The sequence below is a fragment of the Phasianus colchicus genome, chromosome 1 (assembly GCF_987193195.1).
Source record: "Phasianus colchicus chromosome 1, bPhaCol1.hap1.1, whole genome shotgun sequence".
In the NCBI taxonomy this organism is placed as follows: Eukaryota; Metazoa; Chordata; class Aves; order Galliformes; family Phasianidae; genus Phasianus; species Phasianus colchicus.
This window is the reverse complement of record NC_143436.1, coordinates 154,272,177-154,290,779: the sequence shown is the minus strand read 5'-3', so window position 1 is coordinate 154,290,779 and position 18,603 is coordinate 154,272,177. Positions and strand designations below refer to the sequence as shown.

The window sequence follows — 18,603 nt, the reverse complement described above, 5'->3', positions numbered from 1 at the left end:
TCAGTTCCAAGCATCTATTTGATCACATAGATGTTTTATTTTAGATTCCAAAATTTTCATCAAAGCTCAAGGCTAGATTACAGAACATTATAATGTGTGTTGTTATTATTTTTTAGATTGGATCAAATAAATATATTTCATCACCTTTTTCATGTTTTTCTTTAGCAGCTGACAAATCGGAACTATTTCATCACTAGGGATACTTTTATTCTAAATCCCACATTGATGTTCCCTTCTCATTTCCTTTGTTTTTAAGATGGTGTAACAAAGATGGCATAAATGGTAGGGATGACATAATAATCTTTAGATTTAATCTTGCCATGCTTTCTCATAATTTGGTTTTCTGTTTCACTGAGATACTTGCAGTCTACTTAGCCTAGCTTGTTTTTTGTTATCTTGTGTGTTTAATAATTAATCAAGGGACTTATCAATGTGTGTTAATGTTCTGTTCCCAAGAAATCTACGCTTTTCTTCAATTTCTTCAACAAATTATTTATCCTGGCTTTACTCCCAGAAGGAGCTTGCATTTAAAGTAATTAAGAATCTTGCTCAAATCTTCCTGCAATTGTTCAGTAGCAATATTATTTAAAATGAAAATATTCCCATTTTCACTATCGGAACAACTTCTCTAGTTCAGTGGTAGTATCTTCCCCTATTCCTTTTGTCTACTTTATCTCTACCACATGCCTACACACTTTTGTCACCAGCTTTTCAGCGCCTCTTGCAGTACCAAACCCAGTAGGTCCAAAAAAGAGAAGACCCAGTTGAGATATTACAACAATCTACACAAGTAGGTTGGAGAGCATAAATAGAGAGCTACTACTTATTGTCTCTTCCAAAAAAAAAAAAAAAGAAAAAGAAAAAAGTTTATCAAGTGAATCTAGTAGGTGACAGATTAAAAAAATAGAAAAGGAAATGCTTCTTCACATAGAGTAGAACTCTTGGCCATTTGGCACTGGGATATTAAAGGCTAACTAGGGTTCAAAATGCAATGAATACATTTATTGAAGAAAATTCTAAGGCCTATTAGATACAAAGTTCTTGCTTGTGGTTTGTAAGCCACTGGCTCCTGGAATCTGTGCAGATATGCTGGGGTTGTATTACTACATGCATGTCTTATTCGTACCCTCTTCTCTGTGCATCTACTACTGGCAGTTACGGGAAGTAAGATACGAGGGTCTGGGACATGTTGTGTGACTTAGTAAGGCTGGCCTTGTCCTCTCTTTATCACATTTTGCAGAGATTGTTTCTGAAAACATGATCTTTGACACATATTAATTCTCAGTTAATGTTTTCCAGTCTTTATCAAAACCCTATTCATAACATTCCTGTAGCCACACTGACAGCCTTCGTGTTTGCATCAAGGTCAGCCATAACATTCACAATTTTAAAATCCACGTGTCTTTTTTTTTTTACTATTATTTGATCTCCCTATCTTTATTTGGATTCCTCAAAAACCTTATGAAAAACTGAACTATTTTTTCCCCATTCTTCACTGTGCCATGTTTTTGGTTTTGGCTTTTCAACCTTTTGCCTTACTTGTGTTCTGGAAAACAAAAATTGTGTGTCCTAGCTGAGTTTGTAATTTTGCTTATGCAGAACATACCTATATATTCTACATATCTAATACAGAAAAGAAGTCAATATGAGTAATGCAAGCTAAAAACTTTCCTTAAATAAAAAATGGTTGATAGGTAGAGGCTGTAAGACTAATGTAATTACTGTGATTAGCTTTTAGTTTTCATTAACAGTTGATTGGAACCCAATCAGTTTCCAGGAAGGAATATTATATGACTGGGTATTATATGATCCATTTATTATTCAACAAATCCCTGGAAAAAGAAGAAATTTCATATGGAGCAAGACAAGAGAACTTCCATTCAGTTGTCCTTTCAGAGCCCTCAGATTTCTTGGATGGATGCTGTCTGACACCTGAAAATGTTGTGCCCAGGTTCTGCTAGTCCTGTTGGGATATCTTGAGTATCCTACAAGAGAATTTCAGCTGACCCTCACCTAGGGTCTCAAGTGCTCAAAGAAGTGCATTTGGAGTTTCTTGTATTTTTTCGTGGGTTTTTGTTGATGTTGTTGTTTGGTTTGGTTTGTTGGTTTGTTTGGTTTGTTGGTTGGTTTTTGACTTAGCACTTCCAAATGATTTGGTAAGTTGTCTAGTACAACTATAATGTGAAGGGAGACAACAAAAGAACTGCCTTAATCTAGCCATACTTTCCCATGAAGTGGAGACAAATCAGAAATTAATACTGTCTTTCAACTTTTTTTTTATTCTCAACTCCTGTGGTCTACATTCTAAATCATAGAAAATATGCTGGAAAAATATGCTGGTAAATAATTTAAAAAAAAATACATTTTGGAGCAATATAGCACTTTGATGGCACCTGAGAATTTCTTTCAGAGGGAGTTATGAATCCTGTTTATATAGCTGCTTCACACCTTTGGGCAGATCAAAACAATTAGGGACATGCAAAATATCTGGACCTTACAGGTTAGAGATGTTTATCTTAGCCTTGCTTATTTTTACCTTAGGAAGTTCTGCTATTGTGTTACTAACTGTTGTTGCAAAAGCACTATTATCTTATTCTAGGCTTGTTTAAATAGAAATGATTATGATTCACTGAATGAATTATTCAGACTGGCTGAAGTGACAATGTGTTATTGTATCAGGATACAGGAAAATATAAAATTGTGTTTGTTCTTTAGCTTTGGACACTAGGGTATTTAAAAAAAAAAATAATACTAATGTGTACTTTGGCAAAACATCTTTAGCATTTGTTTCTCCCTGTGATAAAAGGTGACATAAGAGCTTTCATGCAGCCTCTGTGTAGACAAGGACAACACTTCAGGGGAATGCCAAACAACATAGTAGCTCTTCTACAGTAGCCAGGGAAAACACACTTCAACACATTACAGTTAGCTTCGAAATAGACTTGTTTTTATCCTCTTTCCTTTTTAACTACCCAGTTCTGCTCTCATTTAGGTGAATGAAATCTTTCACAGGAAATTTGCTTTTGTTCCATAGAAATGTAAAGGAAGGAAATGAGGCTTCAGGATAAGTATGTTTCTCTGCCTTTAGGAATTTTCTTTTGCAAGGTTCATACTAACAGCATTTCCTCTGCATTTACCTGAAATTCAGAAATAACTTTAAACATTCATTCCTGTCAACTGCACACATCTATGTTTAGCTGCCTAAAATTTAAGTAAGACATTAAGGATACTCCTATGGTCTTAGAAGACTAGTGTTATGTGCTTCCATAAAACACCAAAAAAACCCTTTTATTTATGTCTTTTTGCATTTATTGTCACCCATTTAATGAGATACCTGGTACTGAGGTACTGTGTATCAGATGCCTCAGATTGTTTTGCCCTCATGAATGGGAACCAGACAGTCTTTATCATTGCCTAGATACTTCTATAGAAGAAAACTAAATTACAGTTTGCACTTTGAAGCAGAAAGGAGGGTGTGGCAGATTTTACATTCTACAATAGATACTGAAACATGGAGAGACTATTCAAAAATCACAAGCAACTCTCACACTCACTTTTGCATGCTTCACTTTCTGAAAACAGCAGAAAGCAGTTGTGGTTCTGCATCTTTTCTTGGTTATCATGGGCATAAATCAATGACAGATTTAGAGAAAGGTGTTTTAAGTCCTGGATCTGCATGACATTTGGTCCAAAGCCAACATACAGTGGTTTATTTTTCTGAAAAATCAAGTTTGAGCACTAGTTTATGAGTGTTCCAGCTGTGGTATATATGCTTAAGTGCCCACACTTAGGATACATTTCAGCTGGCAATGTCTGTTGGGGTTGTACTTGTGCTCAGAATATTGCCAGGCTCAGTACAGAACCCGTGATGAATGAAAGAAGCCCAGTCACTGCTTCGTGGTTTCTTTTTTTTCTGTTCATGTTATTGGGATGTAAGCCAGTCAGTGCCACTTGCTATTGGACTCACTGATATTTTTGCTCTAGTCACTTGGTTTTGCATGAATTTTTTTTTTTCTGGTACTTGAATTGAATCTCAGTCTTTGGGTTTTAGGAGCTATATAGGATGACTGTGGCACAATGATCACACAAACCAATTCTGACAAAGTTTACAAACATGGGCACTGAAAATAATTACTCATCTGTTGTAGCAACAGTAATAGTGAAGCTCTATTGGATATATTCATTTGTCAGCTAGAGTTAGACAAAAGAAGTCTAAAAGAATAAAAGACTGTAGCATCAACATCTTTATGTTAAAACATAAAGGATATCAGTACTGATTTCCTGAATACTGACTGATTGGCTGTTGTTCTCTGTGATATATCATGCACTATTATATTTTTCAGTAACAAAAGTCAGCTATAATGCTTGGGAACAACAGAGTAACAGATTACAGAAAAGGTTCATCTTTCTTTTTCTTTTCTAAATCTGAACTTTTGTATAAGTTCTCTCTACTGTGGTGAGAAACAGCCTTTGCAAAATTAGCATAGACTAATTCTGTAATACATTCTTAGATTCCCATTACAAAAATCTCTCTCCTACTTAAGCAGTGCTTTTCTTTTTGTGCTTCAGAAAAAAGCCTGAAAAGATGTATTTCTTTTCCTCTTTTAGCTCTCTTGTTGTAGACATCTGGCTCAGATGGCGCTAAGGGTCTTCTAGTTCATTCAAACATCTGGTGCTATAAATATTCATTTCTTGGTAGGATTCCAATTTTTTGTGTCCATTGGCTCCTTTTCTTAAAAAATACTCATGTAATCCTCCTGAAACTGGGAGTTTATAAAAGGGGAGATTTTTCCTAACTGGATGCTTGCTCAGAGTTATCAGTTTATCTCCAAAAAATGCTGAAGAAAAAGTAATGTTGCATAAAAGCATTAAATAGCTACACTGAATAGGATAGAAATTAAAAAAAAAAATGCAGATCCTCTCTCCAACGCTGATCAAAAACACATGGTACGTTAGAGAGTGCAAGCATGATTATATACTGAATTTTTCAGCTGCTCATCAGGCTTTGTCTAAAGTTCACAAAGAAGCTCTTCTTACAGACAACAGAAAGAATGGTATAGATGTGGTCTCTAGTTTAAACAGATTTTTTGTACTTGGAGTTATCCAAAATTCGATAGGGCAGAGCCTGAATAACCTCATCTAAATGGGCCTGGTCTTAGCAGAGATTTGGAATAGCTGACCTTTGTGTGTCCTTTCTAACCTCTGTGATTCTGCAATTCTATCCTTTTTACTTAGCATCCATCCATTGCTAATCCCTTGGTAGGAGAAAATTAAATCCTTCTAGCACTCAGCTAGGATCTTCTCAATTATGCAAAATGAACATCAAAACAGACATTCTGTAGCATTTTCACCTGCTAGCTGATTTTAAGCAAATTCTGTCATGCTGCCTGGCATATGTAAGAAACAGGGGTCAAAGAACTGACTAAAAGAATCATAGCCAGTAGAACAACTTGCTTACAGATCGCTAGTTTTCCTTTTGCTCTCAAGTCTTTTATGTTAGAGTATGGCTATGGCTTCTTCCATCTGATAGTTAGAGAAGTACATAGAGATTACTTACAGAGTGAGGTACTTAAATGATGACTGAATGTACTTGTCTACATATGAGCTAAATGCCTAAATTCCCAATACAATCTCTGGAAATCAAATCAATACAGTCAACAATTGCACTAAATTTTAATAATCTAGGTTGCCCACATTCTCTATAAACTTGTTTCTAATTTATTGTTCTATTATTTAAATTACAGCTTAGGTTGATCATGCCAATTTGGTGTGTTATAACTTATGAAGTTTATGTGGGTCACATGTTTTATGCAGAGCTGTGAATTTACTGCTATTCTAATTAAAGTCTTGACAGTCTAATCAAAGAATTATTATTAGTCCAAGTACAGTGATACAACTGTAGTTGCAGTTACCCAACTATTACAGCTTACCCCATGATGGATATCCAGAATATCCAAATTTTCTAGTGATTGTTCTTTTTTCTTCTGCCATGCTCACCCTCCTGTTGTTACTCTCTAGTGACACAGAGGTCACCTCCTCAGGCTGAAGGTTTCAGTCCTGGAGTAAGGCAAGTTACCAGCTTCATGCCCTTCACCAGAAGAGGTACAGTGCTGGGGGTTTCTCCCTCCTCGTTTCTGGAAACACGATGAAGATGTTGAAGGTGTTGAAGGTTTCTTCCTCCTCATTCTTGGGTTTGTCTTTTGTCATCTCTATACACTGGTTGATGCAGTTCACTTGCTCCTTATTTATTGGTACAGTAGTCCATATTATATCCAGATCTTCTATGTATAGTACTTTTTACATGTTTCACATAACTGTTCCATGTACTTTTTGTTACCACTGAATTGTTTTACCCAGCTCCCAAGGTTGCATTCCTTTGATGGACAGTAGCTGACTACTGTGAGTTGTTTATGACCCAGGGGCCTCTGTTATCATCTTGTGTGTGCACTTTCAAGGCTCCAGTTATCATCCCATGCCTGTACTTCTTTATGCTGCATTTTTATTCTAGAATTATAGTCATTTAGAGAAAGGAAAACTACACACTTTTAATATCTATTACATATGAAAGTGTAAATTACAATAATTCCAACACTATTCAATTGTAAAAAGCTAAGCAAGGACAAATCAAGGCTGTCAGACTACTGTTGCGACAGCTAAACAAACCAAGACCAAACTCCACATCAGCCTAGACTTGCCCTGATAAACCATATTATGTCTAAAGACCGGTGGTGCCGGCTGAACACAGACCCTACAGCCTATGACTGCTAATGGGAACACTGTATGTGCCAAGCTGTACAACTGAAGGGCCTGCAGAGCTGTTCAGCTCACCTGCAACAGATGCCTTCCTCTGAATAGCTGAGACCCACGTATAGTGTCCTAAATGGTTTCTGAATCCTGATGATGCATTCTTTGATCTTCAAGAAGTGCGAATTATTAACATTTTCTTTCTTTCTCTAGTTCTGATAGTGCTAAAACCAGATTATTTTTTTTTCTACAAATTCTCCTGAAAAGCTTGGCAAAACTGTTTTGAAACACAAACATCATAATTTTTCCTACAAATGCTTTTGGCCTCTGAGAGTTCATATGTCAGAACATCTGGTACCTTACACATTTGGAACCAGATTTTCAATCACTTTATAACTTTGATGTTGCTGAAATATGCCCAATTCTGCCTCTTTGATAACTGGTACATTTGCCTCAGAGTAGAAATTGCCCAGACCAGTACGTTCTTCTAAGAAGACAGTGGTGTGCTGAGGTAAGAAACATTCTCTATTGCCAGCTGACACATGCATTCCAGTCATATTCCTGCAGTACTTGCTGACTTTTTGTAATACCTGATACATGTAGATTCACTTTTGCTGGGATTCTTGCACAATTCAGGTCTTTTCTAATTACATATATTGGAAAAAAAGATGGTGGAAAAAAACACTATGGCTCCCATTCAGCCTCCAATTCTGGGATTCATTTTTATTTAAACTTGGCATAAGCTAGGAAATTTACTATGATGCATGCCTTGAGTCTGTCTTGAAGTAGATCTGGGATATGATCAGGAAAAACAAGGCCTGGTAAAGTAATGTTAGATTCATAGGTACAGAGAGCAAAAGACTATTTCTTAGTCAGTCAAACTCTTCAAACTGTCAGCCAACATCCTAGGCAGTACAATTTCTCACATCTGTTAGTTTCTAAGTTTTCAAAGGTTCTTTCAAATCATTCTTCTCTGGTTTCCTCATGTCTGGTACCTTTTCTTCTTTCTGAGACTTAACAATGCCTGTGGATTTCACCATGGGCTCCCATTTTCAGCACCCACCATCTTGCTTCTTATTACATTTGTCAGTGCAAGCAGTTAGAAGATAACCAGCACATGATTTGGTATTTCTGAAAGTTCTCACTGCACAGTATTCCAGAAGACAATGAAATAAGCTCACTTAACTTTTACTTAATCCAATTAACTCGTCCACTTATCTGCTGGAATTCACTGTGGTTCTGATCTTTGGTCACTCTTCTTCTGCCTGTTTTTCTTTTCTATTGTGGACATGCTGCAGAACCAGCATGGTGACTGATGCCTGTAAGTTTTCGTCCTCCAAGACAATATGGCTAGCATGTGAACACAGTTCCAGACGTAGTTAAGACTAATGTCCTATGCCAAGAATTAGATGTTTTCTTTTCCCCATTTATCTTCTCTCTCTTATTCCATGATGAGCAAAATAAGCTCTTAAATGGCTTTTTCATCAACTTTCCAGCCAGAAATAAACAGGATTACCTCTACTATATCTGCTTAGAGTTAATACATTTAGAGGAAGACTTCAAAGCCTTTGAAGGCTTCAGCAACAGATTGGATGAACTACAGAAACAAGGTGCTATTAAGATATATTAAGAACTAATCAGCTAATAATCTGAAATATCCTACCAAAAAAAAAAAAAAAAATTCAATACTGGTATGAAGTTGCTTCTGCTGTTTCTCTAAGAAGCATAACCATGTCAAGGATATATTTTACACTCAACTCCCCCATTTTGTACACCCTCTTTTTATGTCTGAGTTCAGTTAGGAACTCTTTGTACTTCATGCAGGCCTCCTACTACCTTTCATCTCCGGATTGTCAGGATAGACTTTCCTTAAGTTTGGAGACAGTTTTTAATACCAACCAACTTTTCTGGGATCCCATGGAATGCTTTCTCCCAAGCAGGTTTCTGGTGAGGTTGAAGTCTGCTACCCTGAAATGAAGGCTGGTAGTCTGTTTTTTTTTGGTCCTGCTTCCTTTTCTTGGGATTCTGAACCCACCATCACATGATCACTGCAGTCAAGGCTGCCCATGACTTTCACATTCCCAATCTGTTTCTCCTTCTTTGTAGCTGTATTTATGTAGTCCAAGAGAACTCCTTTCCTTGTTGGCTCCTTGACACTGATAGTGCTTGAATTGTTCAGACTGAAGAAGGGAAAGCTTAGAAGAGATCTTATCAATGTGTATAAATACTTGAAGGGAGGGAATGAGAAAGAAGCTGTCAGATTGTTCTCAGTGGTGTCTGCAGACAGGACAGGAGCCAATGGGCACAAACTGAAGCAGATGAGATTTCTGAGATTTCCTAAATGTTGAAAAACACATATTTTTACTGTGGGGATGTTCAAACCTGTATTACTGTGAGGATGACGGGTTGCCAAGATTGACTGTGGAGTTTACATCTGTGGAGATACTCAAAAGTCAACTGAATATTGTCCTGGGCAATATTCTCTAGGTGAGCCTGCATAAGCAGGAAGGTTAGATTACAAGATTTCAAGAAGTCCTTTCCAAAGTCAACCGTTTTGCAATTCCACAATTCTGCTTCAGTGGTTCTGTAGTGCACAGAACAGTTAGGTTTCTCTACCTACTTTATACAACATTTGTCCTTGACAGAGTTGGGAAGAGCTGATATTCCTTTTAGCAGAACAATCCTTGATCCTCACCTAAGTCACTACTTGTGAATAAAGAAAATCAGTGAAGATCAAGCCCTTTAAGGATGGGCTACTTATTTACTTCAATGTGCCCTTAGATACCTGGGACCTTTAGATTTTGCCAGTGGAGATGGGATACAGGCTTTATTCTCCTATTATTAAGCCTTATAAATTACAATTATGTTTTGGCCAATTAACTGATATACTGCTGAATCCAACGCTTATAACCTTGGCAAGAAGCACAAAGGAATTAAGTGGTTGCACATATCCTCATACTCACTTGACATACAGGCAGTAAGGTAAGACTAATTTTATCAAACACTGTAGGTCTATTTTATCAACATCTACAGCTAAGCTAGTCATCAGAGACTGCCTTTGTAGTCGTGAGTGAAAAACAGACTCTTACTAAGGGCAATTCAGCTGACTGATTTTAGACATTTAACTTAAAATGAGAAGAACTGTACACTGAAAGTGCCTGCTTTTCTCTACTGAGTATAAAAAATGTCCAAGTATCTAGATCAGATGCTGACATCCATAACAGACGCATCAACACTTAGGTGAACTAAATTCCCTGTAATGGAATAAATCTGGGCAGGACTGCTGACAGTATATTAGCATAAGTGTTCTTCCTTCAGTTTAGCTGAACTCATGTAATCCTGTGCAGAATCAAATGCTTACTCAACTTTTGAGTTTATTAGTGTACATCTAAACTCAGCAGTACTTAAGGCCCTCAAGCATAGTACTGCCTTTTTGGCTTCAAAGCTGATAGAAATGCTGACATATCATGCCCAAAGCTATAGACATGCTATAAATCAGGCATGTCCGACCCATGGGTGGACCCAATGTCATGTATCCCGCTGTTTTTGTGGTTTTATTGCTCTTTTTTTTCTAAGTTTTAATAAAAAATATTAGAAATCTGTTACTTTAAATACATTACCTGTGTTATATATTTAAGGAGAGCTGCTCTGAAGGCAGTGCCTCCTATGTTATTCTGTTGACCCACAATGTCAGAGTGGGTGTTGATGGTATGGCAGTAGAGGTTGGATCTTCCCACCAGTATTCCAGAATTTGTTGCTATGTAACAGATGGCAGCAGAGGAGCAGTCTGACACAATGACGTCTGACACAGAAATGGGTAGGGAGTGAAGGTGTGTCATTGAATTCCTCTATTCAGAAAAAAATGGCACTTATTGACATTCACTGATGTTTGGTGAACATTTGTGGAGGCCAAACAGTGGGTGTAAGCACAGTGAGGTGGTGGGTGGTGCGTTTCAGCAGTGACAAAAGCGACACTGGGTCACCTCTGCTGGTACAGATTTTTACAAGCATGACATGCAGGCTCTTGTTCATCGCTGGTGAAAATGCAGAGCTAATTGTGGTGACTATATGGAAAAAATAGCATTTTGTAGCTTAAAATTTGCTCAAACAGTGTTATTGTGGTCTTTGTTTTAGTTTCCATGGAAATAAGTAGGAGGCATTACTTTCAGAGCAACCTGTAGCCCAGGACAATTCCTCTTCTCTCAGCGTGGATCAGAAAGGCCAGAAGGTTGGCCTCTTCTGCAATAAATAATAAAAGCTAGCTTCAGTGGAAGCTGACAGAGAAGCAATCTCTGTCCAGGACACAGATTCAGTGCATTAGGCATTTTTTTGTAGTAACCTGCCTGCTTTTGAAAAAGCAAGTATGGGAAAGGCTTGAGAAATTTTAATTACAGTTGTGACTGTATGTTTGAGTATTAATAGCTCCTGAGGTGTGTCTGTATAAACTTTGGATGACTGCCACTGTTTCACCAAAATAGTACAGTGCATTCTGACACTGTAATAATACCTGTTGTTTGACTGTTAACCTGCTAGTCCTGTGAAAAAGAAAAGATCTTCCATGTTAAATAAGTTGCTTGTTGAAGTAAGCAGTCATACTCAACTTCAATTCCCATCTAAGTTCATGGTCTGAATTAATAGAGAAATATCTGAAATTCTCTAAATTACTTTTGAAAGGCTTTGCAAAATAAGAATGTTATGGACTACCAAGAGAAAAGTCAAGGCATGAGACCTTAGGCAAAATTTATTCTTAGTGCTGCAGCTGACTAGATTTGGTTTATGATATGGTAGTTAATTATATGGTAATCCTATATTTTTGTTTTTATTCTTGACTTACTTCCAAAGGAAGCTAAATTGGCATTATATAGACCTACAGTGCTGAACTGTATGTTTTTTAATGCAATTGTATTATAAACAGAATAAAATAGAGGTTCCTAATAGAAGTGCTTTATAATTTATGTAGAGCTTTATTTTATATAGAAGAAAATCAATTCGGGCATAAAGCTCACTCAAGACCTGTGCATACATGAAGCATAAATAATGGTGAGCAAAGGGAATGTTGTCTAGAGTAAAACCATTATCTGTTTTGTGCAGGACAGTATGTCACGGGACATCTAATTTGAATCATTAGCATTGTTTTGGTAATAAAAAATTCATTTTATAGCTTTTTCAAGCAGATTCTTGTATTGTATTATAAGTGCTAGGAGAAATGCCAACACATTAAACTTACTGACCTTGTAGTAACTCAAGTGTGAATATATACTCAGCTTCCTCCTGTTCCTGTAGGACAGAGGCCATGTATTGCAGTTAATATTTCAAAGCAACACTGGCTCTACAAATGCAAGAAGTTACCTGTGTATCTATTCCTCAGCCTCTCCAGTTCTCCTTGTAAAACAAAATGATTTTCAGATAATATCCAGGCCTTTACTGTTCAGATTTATCGCGTACTTGGTCTTGTGTAATTATGCTCAACATGTTTTAACATGGAGACAGTCTTCTCTTCATTCTGATGAGACTGAAAATCAGTTTTAGAAAAGTAACTTTTGGATTGTAGGTTAACAAATAATTGAATACTCTATTTCCTAAGGAATACATTGAAAAAATTGTTTTGTACTTAATCATATCAAATTGTTAGTGCAAAAAATATAAGCATTGCCAGGATAGAGTATCTTCTCCAAACAAGACTTCATAATAGCAGTGGATTTATTTTCACAGTATCCATCTGTATTGATCATCAATGCACAAAATACATCTGTATTTCCTACCTTTTCTTGCATTTTTTCTCATCATATCTCAAGATTTGGAGTTGATATTTTTTGTTCACTGTTTTTTAACAGCAGATATTTTCCCACATTTACCATTACTTCATAATTTGTCATATATTTACATTCTTTATTCTATATTTCTTCTTTTCTGTCATCACTTTTATTGACTCTGATTTATGCACATTCCATTCAGCTCTGTTTGTTAAATAGAAACTTCAAAGTCATTTGGGGATTTTTTAAAAACACTGTTATTTCTGTAACAGCATGTATTAGAGCTTTAACATCGTGTCTGTATCTGAAAAAGTGCTGAAAAAACTGTACCATACCATTTTTTTTTAATTGAAATTAATTCAGGGATGTATTTTTATTACACACAAATATTCATATGATTACATTTTATTACAAGTTATTTTAGAAAGGTATGAACTCAGAAATTTTAAACTAGTTTTAAAGATAAAAAAATCCAAATTTGTATAGTCAAATATTTACTCCTGTGATTCATTTCTTGAAGCACACATACCTCAGATGAAGTGAAACTTAGCAGGTCCTTCTTGCTCACTGCTAGAACTTCCTCTGCTGTCTGTGTGAAACTCAGCTTCTGTTTATGCTTTTCATAGCAACATCCAGTTTGTGTCATGCTATGTGGATTTTTAAGAACCCGTTCTCAGAGACAATCATACACTTCAGCAGCTTCTACCGATAGACTCAGTAGAATTTCCTCTGGATTCACAGCTTAATCCACAAAATTATGAAGAAAAAACAAAAACAAAAACAAAAAACCCTCAAGGGGCAGCCTAAATTAGTAGTAGTAGTAGTAGTAATAGTAGTAGCAGTAGCTGTTGTACAAAAACATGAAGATGCTGAAGAAGCTGCACAAATGCTACTGCAAGCATTGGCTTCCTGAATTTGCTTTAAGCATACTTATGTCTGTTTGACAGATAACTTTTCCTCACTTCTACATATATATTTTTTTTTTTACTCGTGTTCAGGGCCAGCAAAGGGAATTAGTGTGAGCAGTCTCAGAATCACGTAGAGCTCTGACCATGCTGCAGATATTGACAAAGTATAATTTGCACAGCTGTGACAAGCTTGTCAGGATATACCTGAACTAGTTTTAAACCATCTCTGTGACTAACAGGAAATAGCTGTGGCAACAGAGAGATTGGTGCAGACTACCAAATTCACTCTAAACGAAGGCAAATATTTGAGATGTTTCTCACTCTGAGCTGTGTGGTGCAGGAATTACAGTTAAAGCTTGTTCAGTTTATCTGCATGGTATTTGGACATATACAAGAGCCAGGACTGCGAGATTTTATGCATGTATATACACACTGAATAAGCAGAATGACAATGTAATTGAGAGTCTGTGTTCAGCTAAGAAATCTTAAATGTAGCCTAGTGGTCCTGTTAAGAATGGCTCTGGCATTGCCTGTGTTGCCTAGAAAAGAAGAAAAGATGGAGGACACCTCCTGCTGTTTCTTTCTAAGAAATTAAATCCCAGTGGTTTCTTTAAGCCATCTTCCTGCTTAAAGTGGCTATCTAAATCCACAGAGGTCAGAAATTTTATGGAGGTTTATCTGAATTTGGATCACATCCTTAAGTCAACTTTTCACAGAACTGAGTTTGCAACAATTGTTTCTACCAAGAACTCCTTTGTTGGCTCAGTTGAGTGGTAGGGCAAAGTTTAAACTGTTGCAAACTTACTGACTAAAAGCAAATAGGTTTCTTCTTTCTCCAAACAAACGTAATGTTTTTGTTTGTTTGTTTTTCAAATTTCATTTTTACACTATTATTTTCTTTATACGATGAGCATATTCCATAATCACTGCTCTTTTACAGTAAACAGTTTACTATGTGATGCAGAAAACTGTAATAACAATTGCTGCCACCGTACACCCTCAAAATTTATGAAGCTCAAGCTGAAAACTTAAATATTAAAACTGATATTCAAGTGTTTTAGTCAACATGACTTGTTCATCAAAGTCCAAATTGTTCTGAAGTAGAAGTCTCACCTTCAGTATAATACTCAAAGTTGTTTTAGTGCTTGCCAAATACTTTGCAATACAGATTAATCGTCAAAACCTCTGGAACCAGTCAGTTAAATAAAAAATATAGAGCTACCACTATTTTGAAAATAAACAGATCTGCCAAAGATGTGACATGGGCACTTTGGAAGCTTACTTTTAGGACATTTGTTCCTAAAAGTACAGAAAATACTGGAAGTTAAATCTATTACATGAACAGTCTAAATTCCATTTGCCATGAAATCTGGTAATACAGTTATGAGATTTTCCTTACATTACATAATGGAAGCACTGTACAGTGCTCTGTACACACTCCATGCACACTATTTTTAAAATCAACATGGCCTTTGCTACTTTACAAATGACTGTTCCTTTTAGCAGAGAATAATTAAACATAGAAACTTTCATTATGTGTATAGGCAAAGAGGAAAAAGGAGGAAATCCTGCTAGGACAATAATAACGCTGATCCATTTCTAACCTATATTCTCTGCCAACTTTGTTTCCAGACTGCTAGGGCTTTTCATGCCCAACAAAGTTCTCCTGTGAAAAGCAGTAAGAAATGCAACAGAGCACTGCAGGTCCCATGTTTCCAAACCAGGCCAGCTGAAGTAGTTTACTGACTGCCATGTGTGCCAGAAGCTGCCTACAGGTGAGGCCTTGTGCTGGGTCCACCGTGTGTCCTGCCTCCCTGCTTCATCATCATGCCCAGCTTTTCTCCCACCCTACCCAAACACCAGCCCAGGAGCTCTCCCAAATTCTCTGTCCTCCTGCACACACACATGCAGGATCAGGTGTACTCTTTCCTGGGTAAAAATCTGGCTAGAGGGTTAGGCCCAGAGAATGGTGGTAAATGGAGGTAAAGCTATCCGGTGACTGGTCACATATGGTGTTCCCTAGGGGATGGTATTGGGGCCAACCCTGTTTAATATATTTACCGATGATTTGGATAAGGGAATTTAGGGCACCATCAGTAAGTCTGCAGATGACACCAAGTTGGCAGGAAACGTTGATCTGCCTGAGGGTAGGAAGGTCCTACAGGTTGGATGAATGGGCTGAAGCTCAACAAGACTAAGTGCCGGGTCCTGTGCTTTGATCACAGCAACCCCATGGAATGCTACAGACTTGGGGTAGAGTGGCTGGAAAGCTGCAGAGAAGAAAAGGACCTGGGAGTGTTGGTTGATGTGTAGCTGAACATGAGCCATCAGTGTGCTTAGGTGGCCAAGGTGGCCAATGGCATCCTGGCCTGTATCAGAAATAGTTTTGCCAGCAGGAGCAGGAAGGTGATTGTCCACTTCTACTCAGCACTGATGAGTCTGCACTTTGAGTACTGTGTTCAGTTTTGGGTCTCTCACTACAAGAAAGACATTGAAGCCCTGAGTGTGTCCAGAAAAGGGCAACAAAGCTGGTGAGAGGTCTGGATCACAGGTCTTACGGGGAACAGCTGAGGGAGCTGGGATTGTTCAGTATGGAGAAGAGGTGGTTCAGAAGGTGACCTTATTTCTCCCCACAACTCCCTGAAAGGAGGCTGTGGCAATGTGGGGGTTGGCCTCTCCTCCCACATAACCAGTGATAGGACAAGGGGGAATGGCCTCAAGTTGCACCTGAGGAGGTTTAGGTTGGATATAGGAAAAACCTTCTCTGAAAAAGTGGTCAGGTGTTGGAATGGGCTGCTCAGCGAGGTGGTGGACTCACCATTCCTGGAGGTGTACAAGAAACGTGTAGATGTGGCACTGAGGGACATAGTTAGTGAGCATGGTGGTGATAGGTTGATGGTTGGACTAGATGATCTTACTGGTCTTTTCCAGCCTTAACGATTCTGTTCTATGATTCCATGACTTAAAGCTCCTTGCAGCCTCTGCAGTGGTGTACAGCTTTGTCTTGAGACCTCACCCCAAATGGGTTGTGCCCCACGACTGCAAAAATATCCCCACCTCTGCAGCGAGAAACCGCGCCCTCAGCAGCTCACAGACGCCACTGATGCATCGGAGTTCGGCATCGATTCACCTCGCATGCGCGCCCGTCGGGCTCTGGGGGGCGGGGACAGCGCGTCACGGAGGCGGGCGGGATGGGGCGGGGCTGCGCGGCCCCAGCGGGGCGGGGGCGGAGCGGAGGAGGCTCCGCCGCGGGGGGAAGGGCCGAGGCGGAGGCAGCGGCGGCTCCGGCGGAGCGGGTGGGGGAAGGGCGAGCGGCGGCGCTTCGGCGGCGGCAGGGATGGAGCACCATCAGCCCGCCAGCCGCTACCAAGTGGTAAGCGCCGGGGCTCGCGAGGTGGGGGACAGCGGCTCTCCAACCGTCGGGTTTTTTTCCCCGTTTTGTCGGCGGTGCGCGGCTAAGGCCCTCGGGGGCGGCCGGCACGGCCCGTCTGGGCGGAAAGCCGCCGCCGCCGCCCGCCCCCTCCCCTCCTTCCGGCGGGGCCTCGGCCTCGGGGCTCCTCCTTGGGTCGCCCGGAGGGGCTGCGTGTACCGCCTGTTCTCCTCACGGTGTAGTTCGCCCCGGAAGGCCGGGGGCTGCCGCGGGGATCCGGCGGGGCGCGGGGAGCCGGGCGGCGCGTTACAGCCCTCCGCTTCGCGAGCGGTTCGTGGGGATGGGCCGCGGGCTGCGCGGCGATCCGGCGGTGCGTGTGTGCAGGCACCGGGAAGCGGGGCTCACCGCCGTCAGCCCGCAGTACCGTGTAAATGCTCCTTCGTTCCTCCTACAGCGCGCTCGGTTTGGGACGTGAAGGCTTTTGAAATGGTGCGGGTACAGTCAGTTGGCTTAGAAGTTTATGTTTGATCCTTCGGTTCTTGTAGTTCGTGGCTTTGCTGAGGGTATGCCTGAAACTTGTGTTACTAGCTGTGGTTTGGATTTTTCATACGGACTTTTGCCTAAATCCTGGCTGTGATGCTCTTTTTGGCACCTGGAACGGAGAAAACACAGTAATTACATCTGCTGTGTCTTGTGACTCTCTGTATGTCTGGGTCTGATTTACCCATTTCCCCGGACATCAATGTTGCCTTTGGGTTCTAGGCCATAAACTCGTGTTACTTTTTATGTAATACAAGTCACTATTTATTTATCACATTGTTTCTAGGCTATAGTGCTGAGAATCATAATAGGAAATCCCTTGTGTGGGTTCAGAGTGTTTCCATTGCAGTCCTAGGGACTGCGTGGGGCTTCTGTCCTTGTGTGATGATACATTGTGGTTGTCATACAGCTGGCAAACATAGCCGCCTGTGACCTCAGAGGGGCAATACATGCCTTCAGAGCAGCAGTGGGTCCCAAAGTGCTTTCCGAGTCCATGCTTTCCAGCATGCTTCTTCCCATGCCACATGACTGTAATTTAGAGTCAGCAGAAGTCCTGGAGTCATTCCTTGCTCTTTGAAAAGGAGAATGAGAATGCTGGCAGAGCCATTTCTTAAAAGCCTTCAAATGCTATGTTCTCCCTGAGGCCTGAAATAACCTGGGTCTGTTTTAAAATGCCTTAGAAATTGTAGTTCTCTTACTTAAAGGGGTAGGAAAAAAAGCACAGGAGAATGAAGCAAAGAGATAACTTGCCTCTTAATATTTTTGTTATGTTTGATTGGGCACCAGCACCATGGCTGGAAGTTCCAGCGTTGGATAAATGCTTCCTGGTGCGGCCTTCCAAAAGGGCTGATCCTAATGTTAGCCCATTTGGTTTTCCATGTGCAGTAAACTTTGTGGTCAGTTTACGTCACTGTATTTTGTTATGGAAGTGTTCTCTGAAGCCTTAATGGTGACAACACTCTTTAGTTCCATTGAGTTTATTGTAAGTCATAATGAAACTGCAGTTTTAAATCTCTAGTGTACTTCAGAGTTTAAAATACATTACTGATTACTATCCTGTAAGACCATGCTGTTTTATCTTCTCTTCAGTGTATCTGACTGCCAGGCATTGAGAATTTAGTAATGCTATTTATTTACTGTGTTGAGTCAGAGAATGGTAGGACCTAGACATCTGCAAATGTATTTAATCAGCACCTGTTTATTCCAGCTTGTGATTTTGTTAGGAGGTATTTCCTTATGTAATATCTGTGATAGGTAGTAGGCAATAGATTACTGTAGATTTTATGGC

At 39.4% G+C, this 18,603-nt stretch overlaps 1 protein-coding gene and 2 long non-coding RNA genes across 6 annotated transcripts in view; 1 reads left to right on the top strand and 2 right to left on the bottom strand.

Moving 5' to 3' along the window:
* Positions 1-1,489: 1,489 nt before the first annotated feature.
* On the bottom strand, positions 1,490-10,451 carry LOC149920163 (uncharacterized). Its single transcript, XR_016461343.1, has 3 exons — positions 10,365-10,451; positions 5,931-6,134; positions 1,490-3,137 (listed from the first exon to the last, which is right to left on the bottom strand). It is a non-coding gene; the product is annotated as an uncharacterized LOC149920163 (long non-coding RNA).
* Positions 10,452-10,500: 49 nt separating this feature from the next.
* NDFIP2 (Nedd4 family interacting protein 2) overlaps positions 10,501-18,603 on the top strand; it is a 52,894-nt gene continuing 44,791 nt past the window's right edge. For 2 of the 3 annotated variants that reach the window (XM_031610719.2, XM_031610873.2), the window contains exon 1: positions 16,626-16,778. In XM_031610719.2, coding sequence (XP_031466579.2) covers positions 16,743-16,778 — 36 coding nt within the window. In that variant the 5' untranslated portion in view covers positions 16,626-16,742. Of the gene's footprint in view, positions 10,575-15,037; positions 15,181-16,625; positions 16,779-18,603 lie in introns of those variants that run through there. The other variant, XM_031610798.2, reaches the window with a different exon arrangement.
* Positions 11,756-16,534, bottom strand: LOC149920162 (uncharacterized). Of its 2 annotated transcripts, none has more exons than XR_016461342.1 (3): positions 16,463-16,534; positions 13,027-13,144; positions 11,756-12,256 (listed from the first exon to the last, which is right to left on the bottom strand). It is a non-coding gene; the product is annotated as an uncharacterized LOC149920162 (long non-coding RNA). The 2 variants fall into 2 exon arrangements; XR_016461341.1 differs by having other exon boundaries at positions 13,027-13,238; positions 16,463-16,532.